At 41.8% G+C, this 21,593-nt stretch overlaps 1 protein-coding gene across 4 annotated transcripts; it reads left to right on the top strand.

Annotated features, from left to right (window-relative positions):
• The first annotated feature begins 384 nt into the window (after positions 1–384).
• Positions 385–8,493, top strand: CYP1B1 (cytochrome P450 family 1 subfamily B member 1). Of its 4 annotated transcripts, none has more exons than XM_079110500.1 (3): positions 385–619; positions 1,219–2,262; positions 5,131–8,493. In XM_079110500.1, the coding sequence occupies exons 2-3, from the start codon at positions 1,220–1,222 to the stop codon at positions 5,717–5,719; spliced, it is 1,632 nt and encodes a 543-aa protein (XP_078966626.1). In that variant the 5' UTR covers positions 385–619; position 1,219; the 3' UTR covers positions 5,720–8,493. The 4 variants fall into 4 exon arrangements, with proteins under 4 accessions (XP_078966626.1, XP_078966627.1, XP_078966624.1 ...); XM_079110501.1 differs by having other exon boundaries at positions 385–595; XM_079110499.1 differs by having other exon boundaries at positions 386–827.
• Positions 8,494–21,593: the final 13,100 nt, after the last annotated feature.

A 21,593-nucleotide genomic window follows, 5' to 3' on the forward strand; every position in this document is an offset into this window, starting at 1 on the left:
CTTTCCTCCTTCCCAAACCGACAGGTTTCCTTTCCTGGCTCGGATGCTCAAGGATCGTGAGCGGTTGTCTCTCGGGGAACCAAGTCCAAGTCACCGAGAGGAAAAAGAGGTCTCGCTCTCGGGCTATTGCTTGTGCTAAGAGCTTTCTGCCCCCAGTGCGGGTCTGGGGGAAACCGTGAGCCTTCGGCTGGGGGTTCACCGTGATTAAGAGGCGTTAGCACACAAACGAAAAGTTTACACTGCCGCGCCCAGTAAAGCCTCGAGCTACTGCTCCACGGCCGTCGGAGCGCGCCGCGCAGACGCCTTGCTGGACCACCCATGCGCGCAGACCCGAGTCCAGCAGTGGAGACCCTAGCCGCCAGCCCCGCCCCCACAAGCCCCGCCCCGCCAGGTCCCGCTTCCTCCTCGCTCTACTGCGCTTAAAACCCAGAGAAGCGGGATGGCGCGTGTAGTCTTTGGAGTGTGTGCAAACACCTCTGCGACACCAGCTGTGAGAGCCTCCCGGGGGGCATGAGGGCTGGGAACTGACTCCACTCATCAATCTCCTGCTCCATTCCAACGCTCTGAGAAAACCCTGACTTTCCCAGAGCCCCAGGTGCGGCAGGGCTCCGCAAAGGAGGTACCTTTTCCTGTCCCATCCCAGTCCAAGGGCTCTTGGTTCTGACGACACCAAGAGACTCCAGAGTGAGTGCTAAAGCTCCCAGAGAGGGCAAGAGGTGACCAAGGAGGGCGTTCAGGTTCCTGTCGACTCTCGGGTTGACGTCTTGCCCTCAGCCCCTTTTTGGAGCCGGTCGTCCCGCGCCGCTGGAAACCGCACCTCCCCGCAGGTCAGTCTGTCCGCTGAGCCGCCTTCCAGTGGCCTCCTCAGATGGGTTCTTGCAGGTCGGGGATGGGGTGGTAGGCAGTTTAAAGGAAAGCAAGAGTCATCGCCAGGATACCTGCAGTGTTCTCCCGAATTATAGGAACCGTTACGTGACTGGGGGTGCAGAGGCTAGTGCTGGATCCAGAGAAAGAGAGAGAAACACGCCCCTTTCTTTCCCTATCAGAGCTTGGTGTGTGGGAAGAGGTGTCTTCCGCCACTTCTTCAGAGAGCCAGCCCTGTCCCGACCTATGCATGCCTCCACTTCACCCAAGGGTTGGACAGCTGGGGAAGGAGCGTGGGAGCCCTCTTCTTTCCCTCCACACTTGGGTATCACTCCTTTGCTTTTCTGTCCTCAGCATGGCCACGGGCCTCAGCCCGGACGACCCGCGGCAGCTAAGCGCGCTGTCAGTCCAGCAGTCTACGCTCCTGCTGCTCCTCTCCGTGCTGGCCGCGGTTCACGTGGGTCAGTGGCTGTTGAGGCAGAGGCGGCGGCAGCCCTGGTCCTCGCCCCCGGGTCCATTCCCGTGGCCACTGATCGGAAACGCGGCTGCAGTGGGCCGGGCGTCGCACCTGTCGTTCGCGCGCCTAGCGCAGCGCTATGGCAACGTCTTCCAGATCCGCTTGGGCAGCTGTCCGGTGGTGGTGCTGAATGGCGAAAGCGCCATCCACCAGGCCCTGGTGCAGCAGGGTGCCACCTTTGCTGACCGGCCCTCCTTTGCGTCCTTCCGCGTGGTGTCGGGCGGCGGCAGCTTGGCTTTCGGCCGTTACTCAGAGCAGTGGAAGGCTCAGCGGCGCGCGGCGTATAGCATAATGCGCGCCTTTTCCACGCGCCAGCCGCGCAGCAGACTCATCCTGGAGGGCCACGTGCTGGGCGAGGCACGCGAGTTGGTGGCACTACTGGTGCGCGGCAGCGCTGGAGGCACCTTCCTCGACCCCACGCAGCCCATCATCGTGGCAGTGGCTAACGTCATGAGCGCCGTGTGCTTCGGCTGCCGCTACAGTCACGATGATGCCGAGTTCCTCGAGCTGCTCAGCCACAACGAGGAGTTCGGGCGCACGGTGGGTGCGGGCAGCTTGGTGGACGTGATGCCCTGGCTGCAGCTCTTTCCTAACCCGCTGCGCACCACCTTCCGCGAGTTCGAGCAGCTCAACCGCAACTTCAGCAACTTTGTCCTGGATAAGTTCCGGAGACACCGCGAACGTCTTCGGCCTGGTTCCACTCCTCGCGACATGATGGACGCCTTCATCCTGTCCGCAGAAAAGAAGGCACCTGAGGACTCAGGAGACCGTCTCGCGCGGCTAGACTTGGAAAAATTGCCGGCCACTGTCACGGACATCTTTGGCGCCAGCCAGGACACCCTCTCCACCGCGTTACTGTGGCTGCTCATCCTCTTCACTAGGTAAATTCTCCAGGAGACCTGGGTTGGGCTTTTCTTTCCTCCCCTGAAGAAGACGGTGTGGGTTACAATATGCTGAGGTCACAAGCATCGCATAAAGTTTAAGATTTCTCTCCAGGTCCCCTCCCTTTCTCAAAACAGACTGCGTCTCTAAAGCGACGCCGAGAAATGCATAGCGCTGGCTTTGACTAGCGCGCGCTCACTCCACCTAGAGCTGCAGTGATCTCTAAGTATCTCGGATCTTGTCTCTTCCCTCCTTTACGCTCGCTTGCGAGTGGGGACAAATTTATTAGATCCCGCAAATCCAAGATTTCTACAATGCTTACAGATCAGCCCAAATATCTCTCTCCCTGGTGCAATAAAGGCAACATTGGAACGGTTCCAGAAGAAAGGGAAATGCAGCAAGTAAGTTAAATAAACACAGCAGCATAATCGGCCTGGCTCGGAGGCTGCCCAGTCTGGCACTAAAAGTGAGCTGCCTGTCAGGGCTTTGTTCCCAGACAAAGGAAGACTGTGGAGGTCAGCCTGCCTGAGCTAACCCATGCAGAAACTTTCCAGAGGCGGCCAAAAATCAACCGGCAGTGCTGGGTTCATAAATGCCGCGCTAGGAATGAGAGCAAATGTCAGGACAAAGCTCAGCAGTCACTTTTGCCAAGTGCAAATAACAGCTGGGAAGGAGCTAGGTATCCAGGAGGAGCCTGTGGGCCTTGCTGGCCGCTCAGTAGGAGGCTCGGTTGACTGGCACCCAATGCCCACCTTGGGAAGGGTGACCTGAACCCGCTCCTCCTACACGCTGGGATAAAACAGGCCTCCAATATCAGGTTGCCAGACTGCAGATAAACTCTACAGGGAATGTACTTAAAATACTCTCAAAGATGAGTTCCCCTGAGATTCAGATTTAACTGGGCAGCCTCTATTTTATCTAGAAACCCAATCCCAAAGGTAAGTGTCACTCTTACCTGAGAGACCAGATATCCATGCTGGCACTCCCTGAATTTGGAAGGCAGAGATGGCTTCTTTTCTTCTTGGAATTCACCTCATCCTGTATTTCCTTAGATATTGCAGAGGTACCTTCACAAATTAAATTTTTTGTCTACCTAAAATAGCATTTCAGTGTTAAGATCATAGAAACACATATTGAGAGGTGGGGGAGTCAGAAATAGAATAAAGAAAAGTTAACCAGAGACCAGGAAAAAGATCACCCCAGAGTGAGAGCAGTAGATCCTACACATCCCCAGAGAAGCATGTTGTCATTTGGAATAGGTTTTCGTTTTTTGTACTCATGTACTCCAACTGGGCAGCAAAAAGGTAATAAAAACAATCGGGATTACTTTCAACTCAAGAAAGATTATAAATGTTTTTTTTTCTTTTGCTTCTTTTTCATAAAAAGACAGTATGACAGGGGCTGGCAAGTTACAATACCTGTTTTTGTGTATGTTTTTTGAAACAGCTGTATCCAGGCAAAACTCAATAGTTGCAACAGGGAAGATTTGGTCCACAATGTCTAAAACATTTCTATCTGACCCTTTATGAAAAAAGTTGGCAGAACTCTGCATCATGATGTTGAAGAGTTTTTTTTTAAACTTCCCATAATTTCATCCCATACATGCTTAATATTTTTTTCAGAATTACGACAAAGGTTATGTATTTTGAATTTTTTTTTTTTTTTTTTGTGGTGCTGGGGATTGAACCCAGGGCCTTGTGCTTAGCAAGCAAGCACTCTACCAACTGAGCTATATCCCCAGCCCAGGTTATGTGTTTTTTGACTTCTTATTTTAGATGGCATTTCCCAACTTTAAATGTTTATTTAGTAATTTTTATAGCTACATAATAAGTTGCCATAATGATGGATATGTATGTATATATATAAATATATATATGTGTGTGCGTGTGAGTGTGTGTATATATGTATATATATATGTGTGTGTGATCATTTCCTGAGCTTTAACATGAATCATTGACTTTGATTGCATTTTCAACTTTGGCTATTGTTTTGATGATGTTATTGTACCTTTAAAATTATTTTCTGAAAATACATTATTAGTATAGATTATTGGGTTTTAAGTGAGGGGGGAGGGGTTACCTCGTGAAGCTGGTTTTGTACTAAGATTTTATTTTCTAAAATAATTGTACCACTTTATATTAATAGCAGTGCATAAGTACTACTATTTGTACCACAATTTTACTTACAAACATTGGGAATTTGCTTCTAGGTTTAGAAAATTTACAACCTTTTCAATCAGGATACCAAAACTATTTTATGAATTCAGAACAAGGAATTATCCAGGGAAATGAGGGGAAGAAAAGGGAGCGACTTTTAGAGCTGCTTTATCACTTTTGTGAGTCCTGGATACTTTTGTCTTTGTAGGCTACTTACTCTATAAAAAGTTTTAAAATTATATTTATATAAAGCTGAACACATTAAAATTATTTTTAAGACTTTTTTTTTCTACTGAAAAGTTTATTTTTTAGGTCTGAAGATTTTAAGAGACATGAAAACATTTTTGTGGGCCCCTCCAAAGTATTGTGAGCTCTGGGCACTGTGCCTATAGTGTCTAATGGAGAAGTCAGCTTGACCATTATTGTGCATTTTCAAGATAAGGAAATTGAAGAATTTTTTGACTTATGATGGGAGAGAGCTTTAGTTATATAGGGTTTATTACAGAAAATATAATTGTTAAATTTTATTTCGTAATTTAAAGAGAAATCAGCAACCTGTTTTAGATTTTTTTCCCCAGAAGTATTAATTCAGTTATTGACTAAGCCTATTTAAAGACAGTGGGATTAAACTAAATTGCAACGTACTTCTAAATGAAAGAATAATTAATTTTGCTCACTTTATTTTCTGCTTTTGAATTAAACACGGAATAGGTATCCTGACGTGCAGGCTCGTGTGCAGGCCGAACTGGATCAGGTGGTGGGGAGGAACCGCCTACCCTGTATGGGTGACCAGCCTAACTTGCCCTACGTTATGGCTTTTCTCTACGAAACCATGCGATTCTCCAGCTTCCTGCCTGTCACCATTCCGCATGCCACCACTGCCAACACTTTCGTTTTGGGTTACTACATCCCTAAGAACACGGTGATTTTTGTAAACCAGTGGTCTGTGAATCATGACCCGGCGAAGTGGCCTAACCCGGAGGACTTTGATCCAGCCCGATTCTTGGACAAAGACGGCTTCATTAACAAGGAGCTGGCCAGCAGCGTGATGATTTTTTCAGTGGGCAAACGGCGTTGCATCGGCGAAGAGCTGTCTAAGATGCTGCTGTTTCTCTTCATCTCCATCCTAGCTCACCAGTGCGATTTCAAGGCCGACCAAACCGAGCCCTCGAAAATGAGCTTCAGTTATGGCCTGACCATTAAACCCAAGTCCTTTAAAATTCACGTCGCCCTCAGAGAGTCCATGGAGCTCCTGGATAGTACGGTCCAAAAGCTGCAAGCTGAGGAAGCTGCCCAGTGAGAAGCCAGAAAGCAAGCTGAAATTGAAGTCTTGCGGGGGATGGGGAGGGAAATTTAGTGTGTATTTGTTTGTTTGTTTTCCCCCTAGCTCCCCTTTGGTGCCATCTTATGCCCTAAGATGTGTATAAACCAAGGATCCTGCAGGTGGGAAGAGTTCCACACTGAGTAGCTCCTTCTGAGGCGCAGGAGCTTGGGGAAATATTTTTTGAATTATAGAGTCACAGGGCCCAAGAAATTTTTTTTATATATACTGGGTCATGGTAATAATAATTTCTTAAAGGAGTATTCTTTGGAGTTAACAAGTACACACACACACACACACACACACACACACACACACACACACACAACTATCTAGTGAAGTATTTCCGCAATTGTGTCTTTTTAGTGGATCAAGATTGAGTCTCTATGTACAGAAATCATTTTCATAGAAAACTGTACTAAGCAAAATTTCAGGATATATTGAAGATGCAAAGGCAAGTAATTTCAATGTAAGGTATATAACTGAGGGTGATAAGGGAAAATATAAAGACCAGAAATTCTCTTATTACCTTTTTCAAAATAGCTTAGATGGTCTGTAGTACCTCTAGGTAGATTTAACTTTTGCTTTATTGATGTGCTTCCCTACTTTAGGATGAAACATAAAGTCCATTGCTTAAAAAGAAATTAATTTTTGTATTGCGTTTCAGAGATTTATCATGAGATTTAAAGTGTAAATTATTTAACTGCAAAATTCCAAGCTGAAGTTGTACCTCTCTCTTGGTTGCCAAGGTACAGTATTTGGATTATGAGAAAAAAATTAATATTCGTCATTCCAGCTAAACTTCAATTATATGATTGTAATGTATTGATGTCAGCAAGTCGTATAAGCTAAAAAAAATGCCGCCAAATAGTATTTAGCATATATATGTACATATATATACACACATATGTTACATAATCATTCACAAGCAGCATGTTAATATTAATTATTTTGATTATGAAAAGGTCAAATAATGTGTCCCATATAATTGCAATCAAAAAGTACAGTTCAACAAGTTGTTGTTTCAGTACATTAAATAAACCTGATTAAATCAACCACCTATTTTTTTTGACATGAAAACCAAGTCAAAGCAAGATTTCTTTTCTAATCCAAGTTTTGGACAATGGTCACATCTCAAAATTAGGTCAGTAAGATGTGTAAACTTTTTATTAAAATTGTATTCATAAGAGTTTCTCCTTTTGAAACTGATGCAGTTAATATGTTGAAATTCCAAACTCTTGGCATGCTTAAATTTTAATTTAATTTAAAGTCTTTTCTGATTATTGAGTTCCAGTTGAAGCTACTAGAAATCTGACCCTTATCTGTGGAAAGTGAGACAATCTAACGTTTCTCTGCTGGAAAGAGAGTGAAAAATACCATGAATTATCTGGATGTTCTCTTTCTTAGATACAAGGGGAAAACTCCCATTACAACTGATTAGTTTCTCTTTTAAGTGATTAAGCAGTTTAGGATTTATGTTTGTTTTTTTAAAATATCAGTATCAGGATCGGCCTCTTGGGAGGCTGTTTTGAGAGGGGCACTCTAAGACAGAGGAGCTGATCACATCAGTTGTGTTATTTGGAAAAACAACCCAGGGAGAAATTGCTTTGGGAACTGAAAAAGAAGGAAACTTGAACAAAATGTATGGGTTATGAAAATAACCTGAAAACCCTTAAAAAGGGATGGAAAGAGTACAAAAGTACACAGGGAGCTTCACATTTTTATTTTCATTGCAATTGAACTTCCAAAACAAATTTTACAGAATCCTAAGAGCTTACTGTTTGCTCTATTTTATTAAGCATTTTTTTTAGAATTTTTAAATCAAAATGACAAAGGAAGGAGTGTAGATGGTTGAATATGTGGGTGGTCAGAAGACAGAGAGAAAGAAAAGGAAGAAAGATGGCTAAGCATTTCCCCACCCATTCCAAATTAATTTAACTGAAACACAAAATTTGAAGTATGAACATTTAGAAAAAAAAAGATGAAAAAGATGTTTGGTGTGCCAGCATTCTTTTTGGCAGATTTTTTTTTTTTTTTAATCTATGCTATAGCAGATCTATTTTGTAGTTTGGAATATTGTATTAATATGAACTTTTATTTTAAAATTTCATAATTATACTTCTTGAAGATGAAAAGTTGTGCCAGTATTTTTAAAGGCATTAAAGCCAATTAAAGAAATTAGGCTTACCCCATACACTTAAGTTTTTAGGCACTGACTATTCCAAAAGTTATGCCCCAGAAAGGCTGAGACAATAACTTTGGGTTCCTGCAGCCTATTTATTTTGAGAGATGTGTAATAGCAAAAATATTCATGCACCGATCTGGATGCCTTATTATCAACCAGGTCCAGATGTGCTATAACCTGCTTTTATGTATTGAGCTCAGTTGTCCCCAGATGCTTCTGGCAAAGGGAAAGCTGTGCTTACATGAGAGAAAGGTGGGTGCTTGGAGGTTACCTGCCTTATTTAGTTTGTTTATAATCTAGTTAAAAGAAGGAAAATAAAACCAAAAATGAACAAAAATAACCAAATTTGGAGGCTATGGTAATCAGATTACTGGCTTAATCAGAAAACCTCATTTTATTTCAGCCAGCGTTAGACTGTTATTTGCTGATCACCATTAAAGTCAGAACACCTAATTCAGGTTATCACAATAGTTACAGTATATTGTTTATTAAATGCCTCATTTATATATTAAAGCTTTGACTATGTAAGAAATATTTTTTTTTCCAAAATAAAAAGATGTCTCAGGTGTGTTTTGTGTATTATCTAAAAGCTTTCATGTCCCAGAACTTAGCCTTTACCTGTGAAATGTTACCACACCCTTAGTATTTTCATAGTAGATCTATATTAGATCAAATAGTTGCATTGCAGGATAAATTAATTTGTATGTTTTCAGCTGTGACACAACTGTGAGATAGAAAGGTATACTTTAGTAGATGAGTGTAACTCAAGAACAACTCCTTATTTAACCTTTTCATATTTTTGTATGCTTTTAGTGTATACACAGCAGATATGGCACCTAGGTGTAACCAAAATAGACTCTGGGGATGTAGCATGAATATATAGCTTTTACAGTTTGATATACCAAATTTTTAAAACACTATATTTGTGATTATCTATAATGGGACACTATTACCAAAATAATAAAAGTCACTTTCATAATCTTATGAAATTTCATTTTGTGTTGTAACAAATATAGTTTAATGCATCCATTTGTTTTTACTATTACTATATATCCTTGAATAAAATATTTCACCATAAGATCCTCTTGTGGTTCCTTAGTGCCTTCCTTAAACCTTGTAATGGCATCAGCACCAATTGATGTGACCAAAAAAAAAAAGAGAGAAAGAGCTGGGGGTGGTGGTATATGCCCATAATCCCAGCAGCTCCGGAGGCTGAGGCAGGAGGATGGAGAGTTCAAAGTCAGTCTCAGCAAAAGCAAGGTGCTAAGCAGCTCAGTGAAACCCTGTCTCTAAATAAAATACAAAATAGGGCTGGGGATGTGGTTTAGTGATCAAGTGTCCCTGAGTTCAATCCCCAGTAACAAAAAGTGGGAGAGAGGGAGAGAGAGAGGTAGAGAGAGAGAGAGAAAGACAGAGAGGACAATTGCACCAAAAACATTTTATTAGGGCATTCTACATTGTCTTTTTTTTTCCCAGTTGTTTTTAAGCATCCAGATTTCTACCAAATTCCTGATTTTTATATTTTTTAATTTATAAGAACCAAATAAGGAGTTAAATTTCAATGGCAAACAACCAAGCAAAATAAGAATTAATATGCAATTTTGAAAGATTGAATGGATTGAGACTTTAAGATGCTGACCCAATATTTCTACTTCCTCTGAAAAATGTAGGGCACATTTTTTCCCCTCAGCAGCACATTAATCCTTCCTCTGAGTGTTCCATTTATTCACTTTTAAGGTACATGTGCCTTAATTAATAAGTGCAATTCACATTCAATATAATAGAATGGACGAGAGAGTTCTGCAATATACTACGTGGAATATTTTTCTGCGGGTCTTTGTACTTGGTAAATGACCTGATATACAGGCCCCACACAGTGGGGTTCCAGGTCTTTGCTGCCCCATGCTCACAGTGGTAGGCTGTGTACTGCCAAAGGCCTTTATTTCTTCCAGACTATAGCTCCTATTACTGCGAAAACAGGAAAAGGAGCAGTGGAGTAAAAATCACACTCGATGCCATTGATACTTTGGCTTGGGAACTTCACTTTAGCAGCCAAGAGGGATGGCTATGAACTGGTTTTAGAGAATGCTTGTTTTTCAGATGTATTTCAAAAAGCTCTTGGAAATGGTCATATAGAGTCAACACAAGTGAAAGTGATATTTTCATGGAGGAAAAGTTCCTTTCAAAAATCTAAATGGGATCAGGCTTTTGTAAAACTATCAAGCAGGGGTGAATTCAACCCAATCAATCCAACAGAGTGTAAGTCTGGATGCAAGTGAGATGTGAAGGCAGCTTTGCACTTTTGCACTAAGATAGGTGTGGTCATTGGAAACTCACAAAGGTCATTTCTATGACCTCAAAGCCAGTCTAGTGTTCTGCACTAGTGCTGCAGAAATTAACTGGCTGTCAGCTTTCCCTCATTTTGGCTCAGTGACTCTCACCTCCTGCTCTTCAGTTTTGGTCTTTTAGTTATCCTTCTCAGAAAAGGGAGGAAAAGAAGGAAAAAAAAAAATACATATATTTAAACACATTCAAGAGCAATTCTTTTTGAGGTGGAACTCTGGAGGAAAATAATCTACATATTGTTTATGTGGAAAGAGAGAAAAAAATAGCTCTCCCCTAAAGAAGAAAAGATGGGAGAGCCTTGAAAACAAGAAGAAAAAAGAATCTAGTTAAATTAGATATGGGCAAAGTATAGCTAAAATATGAAATAAACTAAAATAAACTAAACTTAGCTTGTAGTTCCTTTATTTGCTGTTTACTTACATGCTTTAGAGAAGACTGCACAGATCTTCTTTAATACTTCTCAATATGTGCCAGGTACAAGAGGAAGAAATGGAATTAAAATATGTTAAACACTTATGATTTTTGGATCACTCACTGTGCTAAACTCTTAAAAAATTAAAAAAAAAATTTTATACTGGGAAATGAACTAGAGATGCTTAATCACAGCTGTATTCCAAACCCTTTTTATTTTATTTTGAGACAGGGTCTCACTAAGTTGCTTAGGGCCTTGCTAAGTTGCTGAGGCTGGCTTTGAACTTGTGATCCTCTTGCTTCAGCCTCAGGCATGTGCCATCTGCTCAGCTAAAATAAACTCTTTAACACATTATTGTACAATGGTCTTATGGGGAAGGTGATACTATGTCAAAATTATTCAGAAACATCTACATCTCGATTTTCCCTAATGATGAACTGACTTTGAAGCCCATTGTCTTCATACCAGAGGTTACTTCTTCTCAACCTGCCTGTGTTTGGATATACTGGCAGTCATCAGGTTTTAAGATCTATGATCCCCAAGAGTTTCACAAGCGATTTACCTTCTTTGTCTAAAGCACATTCCACAAGGCAGTCTGAGAGTTGCTGACATTGTGAAGGGCCAGAAAGATTCACAACTGTGCTCCATTCTGAGAAAAGCCTCCTCAAGCTATTCTTCTTCTTATTTTTTAAAAAAATCATCATTGTTTTAAGATCCTAAAGTCTGTCTGGATCAGGAAGCCATGCCTGAGCCAAAAGATATCGACGGACTGATCCATTTTCCTGAAATGGGGAATGATGTAAGAACTCTGTCCATCTGATAGGAGTGTACTAATGTGACCAATCAGAACCCTTATTTCCTTCTCTAGGAGCCCTTGGGCACTGGTCAGAGGGAGAGAGCAAAACCATGACACCAGCCAAGTTCAAATTAACCTCCAGATTGCCAAAGTGGTCCATGCTCCTATCAGCTGTGCATGAGGGTCCGTGCACCTACCTCTCCACCAACACACAACACGACCTCTTTGTTTTACATGAAGCACACTCTTTTTGGAGAGAGAGCACACATTAAATTTTAAAAAAATGTGTTTAACCAGGAAAAAAAGACATCTGTGCTCAATTTTCAATACTTTTTATAGTTTTATTCATATTTACAACATATCTCCTCTGTTAAATGATGCATTCACTGAAAAATATTTTGTTACTGAATGATATTGTACATATAGAAATAAGAGTAATGAAAGAGGAGTAATGAAAGAGTGAGTTTCATTGAGCATGCTTTGTGGCATGGGATAGGATCTTCACTTTTATCCGGATTCAATTTCAAATTGGTACATGTGTTAGTCATCTCTCCATCACTATGGTAAAATACATGAGAAAAATCAGCCTAACGAAGGGAAGATTTGTTTTGGCTCTTAATTTTGGACATTCAGTCCATGGTTGGCCTGTTACTTTTGGGCCTGTGGTGAGGCAGTACATCATGATGGGAGTGCATAGTGGAGGAAGTTGCTCACCTGCCTCATGGTGGTAAAGGAGTGTCCAGTCACTGACCTAGCCAATTTTGTCCCTCTCTGATTCTGTTTGCCTCTTTATTTTTTTGGAACTACTTTCTTCTGCAGTTACCTTGGATTCCAGGAACAACAGGTCTAATTGATAAGCATCTTTATGACATGCAATCAAAATAAAAAGCAAAAGTCTCAAAGATCACCTCATAATGAGACTCTCCCCCTAAATAGGAGCAATTACTCAATGATAGAACTGAGGCTGTCCCTTTAAGCAGGAACAGTCATCTCACAGTGGAAACCAAATCCCAGAACTTTGCAGAATCAATCCTGAGATAAAGACCAATCAGACCATAGCCTGACCAAAATGGCCTGCTCTTCCAGGCATACAAATTCCCAACCATGAAAGTTCTTACCAACCCTTACCTTTGTGCCTCTTTTCTATAAAACCTCAAAGTTTCTTTCAACCCCTTGAAGACAGATCTTTGGTCACTAAACCCACTTTTCAGCAACCACACTGAATAAAGTTCCTTTCCTGCCCTTCGCCATAACTCACCTCTTTGATTGGCACATTGAGATGGGTGATAGAGCCTGGTCTGTTGGGACCCTGAGAACCAGGGCCTTTACCCAAGGACTGCAGTATCAGTGATTGAGAAACAAAGAAAAAGAGATGAGGGAGCTGGAGTCTCAACATTGCCTTCAAGGTCACATGCCCAATGAGCTGACTTTCATCCATTAAGACCCCCTTCCTAAAGGTTCCACCACCTCCTACAGCACCACAGATTGGACTTTTGGGGACTTTCTAGACCTAAAGTATAGCAGTACCTTTAGATCTAATCTCAGTTTCTTCTTCCTGCCACAGTATTGAACATATTCAAGGTTTTCAGGTTTCTGCTAATTTATTAAGAAGCAAGCGAAAATACCAATCCTTGGGTCTCCTTCTCTTGAACAATGGCTTAAATTTTTTTTTCTTTTTGCCCCAACCCATAGGATAAAGTATATTTTGTATTATGAATTAATCCCTATTTATGTACGTGATTGTATAAACTTACATGCACATAAGCATACGTGTATATGCCAATGGTATTTGTCATTATTTTTTTAGGATGCAATTTATTTAAAATACCTCTTTTTTTTCATTTTATTATAATTTCACTTTATCATTTTTGTTATTTGATTTTTAAACCTTTTTTATTATATCCCCCTGCACCACAGTGAGCTACCTCTGCAAACCTACTATAGTGAAATTTGTTTTTTAAAAAGCAAACAAACTCACGATAAGTTTTGGGAAGAATGTGAAGCTACTGGAACTTTCTTACATTGCTAAATGGAGTGCAAAATAATACCATATGATCCAGCCCTAGATATTTATTCTAGAGAAATGAAAACACAGTCACATAAAAGCTATACAGGATAATTTATAGCAACTCTATTCAGAATCCACAAAAAGTGGAAGCAACCTAAATTTCAAGGATTATTGGCTAAAAAGAATGCGGTAGATCCACACAATGGAATACTACTTAGCAACAGAAAGGAATGAACAATTGATACCTACAACAGTGTGGATGATTCTCAAGGAGTTATGTTGGGTAAAAGAAGTAAGCCTCAATAGATCATGTGCTGTCTGATTTCATTTATGTACCAGTCTCAAAGAAACAATATTTTGGTGATGTAGAGCAGATTAGTGGTTGCCAAGGATTAGAGCAGAGAGAGAATGCATGATGAAGTGTTTTTTTGGAGGGGGGGGTTCCTGATTGTGACTGTGTTTACATGAATGTATACTTGTGTGAAAAATTCATAAATCTACATTAAGATGTGATTAAAACTTGAAAATGCATTTGAAAGTCATTAGTGCAATTAAGCTTCAATGAAGCTTACCTGGGGTCGGCAGGTAGCACAGTGGCTACTGGCCAACAAGGAAACAAGACAGAAACACTGAACAAGGAAGGTCAGCCCAGATGTGTTAAAACATGGCCTGTGTTGACATCCTTGTAGGCCAGGCAGGAAAAGGTGGTGTCAGATTCTGGGGGCACAACAGGAAATAGACCACCAGCCAATGAATGAGCAATAACAGCTAAAGCCATGGGCTGGACCCTCCCACCCAAAGCAATTTTAATTGAGCACCTACTAGGTGGAGGTATTATTCTGGGTACTGGGATGGGGGGACGGATAACAATGAATGTTCAGGCCCTAAGCTCACAGAGCTGATATTTTAGAGGGATGGGTAGGAAGAAAGAAAATATACAAGATTTCAGTTAATTTTAAGTGCCGTAAAAGCAATAAAACAGTGGTGTGTGTGTGTGTGTGTGTGTGTGTGTGTGTTTTGGGGGAATGATTTGAATGAGTAGTCAAGGAAGCCTTTCTGAAGGCAGCAACACCAAGGAGTAGACATTAAGGATAGGCATCCTCTTACATCCTCCCTATGTGAAGAAAATACTGGCACTGAGTTAGCAGACCATTATGAATCATCAACAACGATTAGCAGAAAAACTGGTTTGGTTGCAACCCATTAAATTGATTTCATGATCACTTAAAGTCTGGGTAGAATGAAGTAAAATAATCTCAGCCTATCCCATGGCAGATGTGGGCAGGTCCTCAATCTGCCTTGGCTTCTGGTTTTGCCAAATGGCATTCATATGGTCCGGACCACTCTTTGACATTGATTCCTAACCTCATTCCTGATGGTGTCCTCTTGGAGCACAGACTCTGCTCCTGAGGAAGAACCAGAGAGCAGGCTCTTGGAGCTAACATACTTTTCAACAGTGTCTTTTAAAATGTGTTATAATGTCCTGCTGATTCTTTCACGCATACCAAGCAACTCCAAGTTGATTCTTTGAAACACCTAGAGGAGCTTCTAAAAATCTCATAGACTTCTACCACTGGCCCTTGAACAAAGCTTTTATTATATCCAGTTGAAAAGGATTTCCTCAGAGGGGCTGCTGAGAAGCACAGGCCGCTGTTCTGGGACCTCATACCCTGGTGACACCCTGCATGTCCAGCAAGCTTTCCTTGCCGGAGACTTGCTTTGTTGTTTCCACCACACAGCTCCTTCGCTGTCTGGACCTGGGGACCCCAGGCGTCAGGTTACCCAGCTTTGAGAGTCACATGATTAGCTGGCTCGGGGCCACTTAGTGAGAGTCGTTCTGCTGGATCTGGTGGATGCTCAGGAAATGCAGGTTGTTCCGTGCTTGCCCTTTCCTAAGCCTCCCTGTTTCCCTCCAGGCTCACAGTTCACTGCTGGTTCTGTTCAGTCTGTTCTCTAACTGCCCTTCCCAGCCATCACCATTTTATGACTCCATTTCTGCAACTGCCACAGGCTCCAAGCAAATCCAGTTGGCATGCAGCTGTGCAAGAGCTTGGCATTGGCACCGAGGAAGAGGGGACCAAGCAGTTGGAAGAATAAGGTTGATTTTTCGCTGTGTGTTTTCCAGCATAGTTTCCAGGAACCTATTGCTGTAAAAGCAGGGTCAGCCTGCCTGCCCCCTTGTTTTTTCTTTTCTTTTTTTTTTTTTTACTCTTTCTTTCTTTCTTTCTTTCTTTCTTTCTTTCTTTCTTTCTTTCTTTCTTTCTTTCTTTCTTTCTTTCTTTCTCTCTCTCTCTCTCTCTCTCTCTCTCTCTCTCTCCCTCCCTCCCTCCCTCCCTCCCTCCCTCTCTCTCTCTCTCTCTCTCTCTCTCTCTCTCCCTCTCTCTTTCTTTCTCTTTCTCGTGCCAGGGATTGAACTCAGGGGCACTCAGCCACTGAGCCACAACCCCAGTCCTATTTTGTAATTATTATTATTATTTTTTTTTCAGAGATAGGGTCTCAGTAAGTTGCTTAGCACCTCCACACCTGGCCCTTGTTTTAAGGCTCAAGATAAGGCTCTGGAAACATCCATCAAAGCTTTGTTAACAAAACCCAACAAAAACTGTCCTCCTTCCTCAGTGCCCCCAAACCCTCTGGGTTCATTTTCTTTGTGACAATGTGTCAGAGGGGTCAGGTTGGCACAGAATCCTCTTACTTCTACAGATCTCTTTGCTGAACACTCACTTCTGCCTGCCTTGAGCCTAGATCTCGCCTGCCCTGACCACCCTGCTTAATATTTAGCTTGCTCTTTCGGTCTCTCTCAACACCCCCAACCTTGCTTTAATTTTTGTTTCTGCCCCTCCTCCCTTATTATCTGTCTCCCATCTTCTCCACATTCTGCTCCCCAGAATGTGAACCCCACAAGAATCTGATTACTGCCCAAATGAATAGTCCACACTTGGAAGCCAATTTTTAAACTAGCTGTTTATTGTCCCACAGACATGTGCTGTCCAGTATGGTAGCCTGGAGTCATATGTGGTTCTTCAAATTAAAATGAGTTAAAAATTAAAGAAAATTTAAGATCAGTTCCTAAGTCATACCAGCCGTATTTCAGGTACTCAGTAGCTACCTGGGACAGTGGTTACCATTGTGGACTACATAGATACTTCCATCACAGCCATGTTCCATTGGACAGCTGTGCTATAAATGAAACAGTTTGTCCATTTATTGGGTGTTTCACTTTTATTTGATTGGTAACTACTTATTCAGAATCCACTTTGCATAAGACACCATGATAAGAAATAAAAGCTTTTCAAGGAGTATTCAGAGACTTGGCCTTTTTGAGCATACGGGTCTGAAGATAAATATAATAGAAAAATACATATTCAAGAGCCTTAAGTAGGTGCAGATGAAGCACTCCTGGAGATCAAGGAAGGGGAAATTTGTGTTTTCCACTTCAGGGGACGCAATCAAGGAAAGCTTCCTGGAGGAATTGAATCTGAAACAGAAAACTGCCCATTGCCCCAATTTTGAAGCACAGAACACTCAACGTCTGGAGATAATAATAGCGAGGACCTATAAAAAGTAATATTCTGACGAAAAAGTTAACTCCAAAAGAGGAGACTCAAAGTTACGGTTTCTGTGTCTCTGGGGTTCTAATCTTGCTTCTCCCTCACCTTTTCTTTGGGGTGAGCAGCCCCCACATCTGTAGCAATGAAGACTTCTTGTCCTGATGACCCTGGAAGAACAGGACTCAGGAAAACAGATGGGACTACCAGAATTTGAATGATTGCTTCTCCAGTCCTTCCCACCAGGGCTGGGAATTGCAATCCTAAAGACGGGCTTCTCCTAAGTGTGAGACCTTGACCTAAAGAGCTAGGTTGAGGGATGATGAATGGTTGAAAGTGATTTTTCTAAGATTCTCCACCCTGGGCTCCTTCATCCCTTCTCCTAGCCCATAGAACTGACCCATATTGACCTGACTTTCGTCCATAGGCAAAAGGGCCAATATCCCCAGTGGGAAATAAACTCAAGTCAAAAGAACAAGGCATATGAGGACCACTTTAAAAAAAAAAATTAAATTTCCAAGTGTGAGGCTGGGTCTCTAATGCTGCCAGTATAAGTTGAACACTTTTCTGAGTGGTTACTCTGTTATTGTTCAGAAAGCCTCAGTGGGCTCCATGATCACCAGCCATCTTGGTAGATGAATCTGCTATAGTTTACACCAGAGGTCAACAAACTATGGTCAATAGGACAAATCCGGTCTTCTGTGTTTCTATAGCTTGGGAGCTATGAATTGTTTTTACATTTTTAAATGGTTGAAAAACATTTTAAAAGAATTCAGACACATGAAAGAAGAGTTCATGACACATGAACTCTTTAAGAAGTTTAAATTTTAATATTCATAAATAAAACTATGTTAGAACACAGACACGCTCATTTGTTCACTTATTGCCTATGGCTGCTTTCATGCCAGAATGGCAGAGTTGAGTAGTTATGACAGAGACCACGTGGCCTGCAATGCCTAAAATATTTATGATCTGGCCTTTTACAGCAAAAGTTTGTCAACTCTGGTCTTTACTATCAACTACCCAAGGAACCCGCTAACGAGGACAGCAACCTCATCATGCTTCTAAATCACTTTGTGGCTGACAGAACACTTCTACATGCATCATTCCTGACTGGAAGGGCCTTGGACTATTCTAGAGCCCAAGACCATTCATTCATTCATCAGCTGCGGTCTGATGCAGCTTCACAGAGAGACAGGAACCCACAAAGCCAAGACCTCAAATGAGATATCAGGAACAAAACCAGGTCGAAGTTTTTTGTTTTTGTTTTTGTTTTTTTCCTATGAAAGCAATATTCCAGATTGTTTAAACATGTTGATATTTTATCTTAGACTAGAGAACACAATGGTTAAATAGAAGGCGATATCCAGACCCATGCTGTGTAACAACTAAAGCAGAATAAGTAAATAAAAAAATAAATAAATAAATAAAAAAAGAAGTGGGAAGGGGTACATTAGAACATAAAAGAGGAATTTCAGGGGACACTTCCTTTAGGTCCCTGGAGCCTCTTTATCACATCAAAAGGAGCCAGGACTGCCTGGGAGGAGCATCTGTAATTTCCTAATTTCAGGGGTTGGTCAGGGGGTTCAAATTCAGTCTGTTTTCAAGGTGAGGGAGTAGGGTGGATGCTATTGGTGTCTATCCAGAATTCGCTGTCCTACTTAATTTCTTAACAGAACCTTGGTCCTATGGACTTTTTAAGGTTCTTCAAACATGGCTGAGAACTGAAATAAATGTAATGGGACATTTATTTAATTTTCAGGAACATGAAAACAAAACCAGAGAAACTGGGGTTACTCTTGGAGAGATACACGGAAGAGAACACATGGCCAAAGGAGGTATTTGTACTAAATTACGTGATATTCAGGTGTGTGTGTATACAGGTGAGAATGGTCCAATGGGAAGAGAGAAAAGGATGAGGCAGGACAGAAGAGATGATTTTAAGAATGAAGTCCCTGAGAAGGGAAAGGACCAGATACGCAGCACATTGAGACACAGTGCCAAGTTTAGGGAGCTCATGTAACATAGGCTTTCTTCAAATCTTGGGTTCAAATCCTGTCCCTGCCAATTTGTAGAAATGTGTGGATTTGTTAACCTGTCAGTGGTCATTCACTCATGGGTACAATGGAGGTAATGAGGTCCCAAATTTGTTGACCATGGTACATATTCAGGTAAATAATACATGTGATGAGCTTAGCACAGTACATGGAATAAAAGAAGCATGTAGCAAAGATTAACTGTAATAATAATTATGCTATATAGTTATTATATGAGATGTATAAGCCATGGTCTGCCTTTGAGGATTTGAAAATGCAGTGTGTGAGGGAAATGTGTGGGCTGAGGTATAAGGGAGAACTAAGTTACTGCTTCCACAACCTTCCCTCTCAGCAGGGATTTGGAGGCCTGTAGGAATCCTGGGACATGGGCCTGGGCTCCCAGGTGTCCGTTGTCCTTCCTGCTTACCCCTTCACAGCAGGATAGTCCATTCCACTGTGAGTGTTTTGTGGTTCTTGCAGGTCCTCTGTGACCCTGTATTCCTTTCCCTCTCCATTCCCGTCTCTTACTTCCTCCCACTTCTTTCTTCCCCGTTTAGGGAGAAGGCTGCTAGTGAGACAGACTTTCCAGCCCTAACTCAGGCCGGCCCACATGACAGTGTTATAAGTAATCCTTCCCACTGTGAAGGAACTACCCCCTTTGATAGGTAGTTTCCTGGGAAACAGGCTGGGCCCATGTTCTCATATTTTATAGAAATAGATAATATAACCACATATATCATGTCAAAAGCAAGTTCCTCAAAAGCATTGACTAAATTTTAGTCATTTTATACTATTACTTAACATAGCCTGAAAGTAAGCAGATATTCAATAACCTTTTGTTGAATGATGGAAATGAGTTAATCAATCTGTTAGAGACATACATAAAAATCTCTTGTGACACTACAAATGGAATTCAGGCCTGACAACTCATAGCTCTGTACTTTCCCCTGCATTTTAAGTTGCAACAATGCTAATAAAGCCCCCCAGCCCATCGTCCATATGGGTGGTCAGCACACACTGCAGATGTTTGTTTTCTTCCTTTCTTTGCAGATAGCCCCAGAGGTAGCAGCTTTCAGTCAGGACTTCTGGCATCTGGTAGTTCTGTCACTGTTAGAGACCCTCTTCCAGATGTTGGCTCTGATTCTGAATTCTCAGATTTCTGTTTACAACTGGGGCCAAGTTCCAGGTTTCACAGGTCAACTGCTGGCCTTCTGTACCACAGGCAGGGCCGTTCACATAACCACCTACTTTCTGGGACACATTGGTCCTCCCATACCTCCCTCTAGAAAATGAGGTCACACGCAAACCTGCACACTTCCTGAACTCCCTGCATGCTGACTTTAACCCTTCTCTTCTGAGAGTCATAGAGGAGACAGGAGAGATCCCAAGGGGGAGTTGGTAAGATCCTGCCAAAAGAGTAGCTGCTTCAGCAAGGCCTGGGGCTCTACAGGGGCTCAGATCCCAGGCCTAGTGTTGGCTCATGACTTAGCACCTGCTGTAGAGACTAAAACCAGACTGAATCCAAATGTTCTACCCTACCTTTAGGAAGAAGGGGGGAAATGTAGGAAAATTAATACACACAGGGGCCCCAGGCAGGGAGGATTATCAAAATTACCTTTACTACACACCATCCTAGAAAGGAATTATGCACACAAAGAGATCTGCCAAATGAAGAAGAAATATAGTTCAGAATGATCCATTTGAATCTTTTCTTTCAGCAAAAGGGGGTTGTGTTGTATCTCAGTTAACTAGCGCACTTAGCACAGTCTTCCATCTCCATGAATTTTCTGATTAAACTCAGAGTGAGCCAAGCATTTTTTTTTTTTTTTTTTGTAAGAAAGAGTGGGCATAATTCCTGTCCCTAACAAGAACAATGAACATATAAAGAAGAAGTGAGGTGGAGATATGGAGGAAAACAGAGGAGAGAGTAGGATGAGAAAAGAGAGAGAAGAGCCACATACATCTACTACAAAGACTTAGTTTCGGTAGCTTGAGGATTTACAAGTAGGAGCCAATAGTCACAGAACAGTTTCTTGAACAAAGTTTAGAGGATAGCAAGTCAACTTCTGTTTTGATTTACAATAGCATCAAAAAGAATGAAATATTTAAACTGGGCAGGGTGCTGCACGCCTGTAATCCCAGCTACTCAGGAGGCTGAGACAGGAGGATGGAAAGTTTGAGAACCTGGGCAACCCAGAGAGATTTTGTCCGAAAATAAAAAGTGAAAAGGGCTGAGTATGTAGCTCTGTGAGAGGGCACTTCTGGGTTCAGTCCCCAGTACCACGATGGGAGGGAAAAAAAAAAAAAAAAGAAAAAAGAAATATTTAGGAATGCGTTTAACAAAAGAAGTGCAAACATGTATAAATGTCTAAAAAAATCAAAGAAAATCTAAGTAAGTGGGAAGAATCAAAAAGACATACACATTATGTGGTTTGTTTCTAATTAGTTTCTTTTACTTGGCATAATGGTTTGAAGTTTTTTCTATGTTGCAGTATGTGTCAGTAGCCCATTTTATTGTTGAATGG

This window comes from Sciurus vulgaris (genome assembly GCF_902686455.1).
Source record: "Sciurus vulgaris genome assembly, chromosome: 14".
Classification (NCBI taxonomy): domain Eukaryota; kingdom Metazoa; phylum Chordata; class Mammalia; order Rodentia; family Sciuridae; genus Sciurus; species Sciurus vulgaris.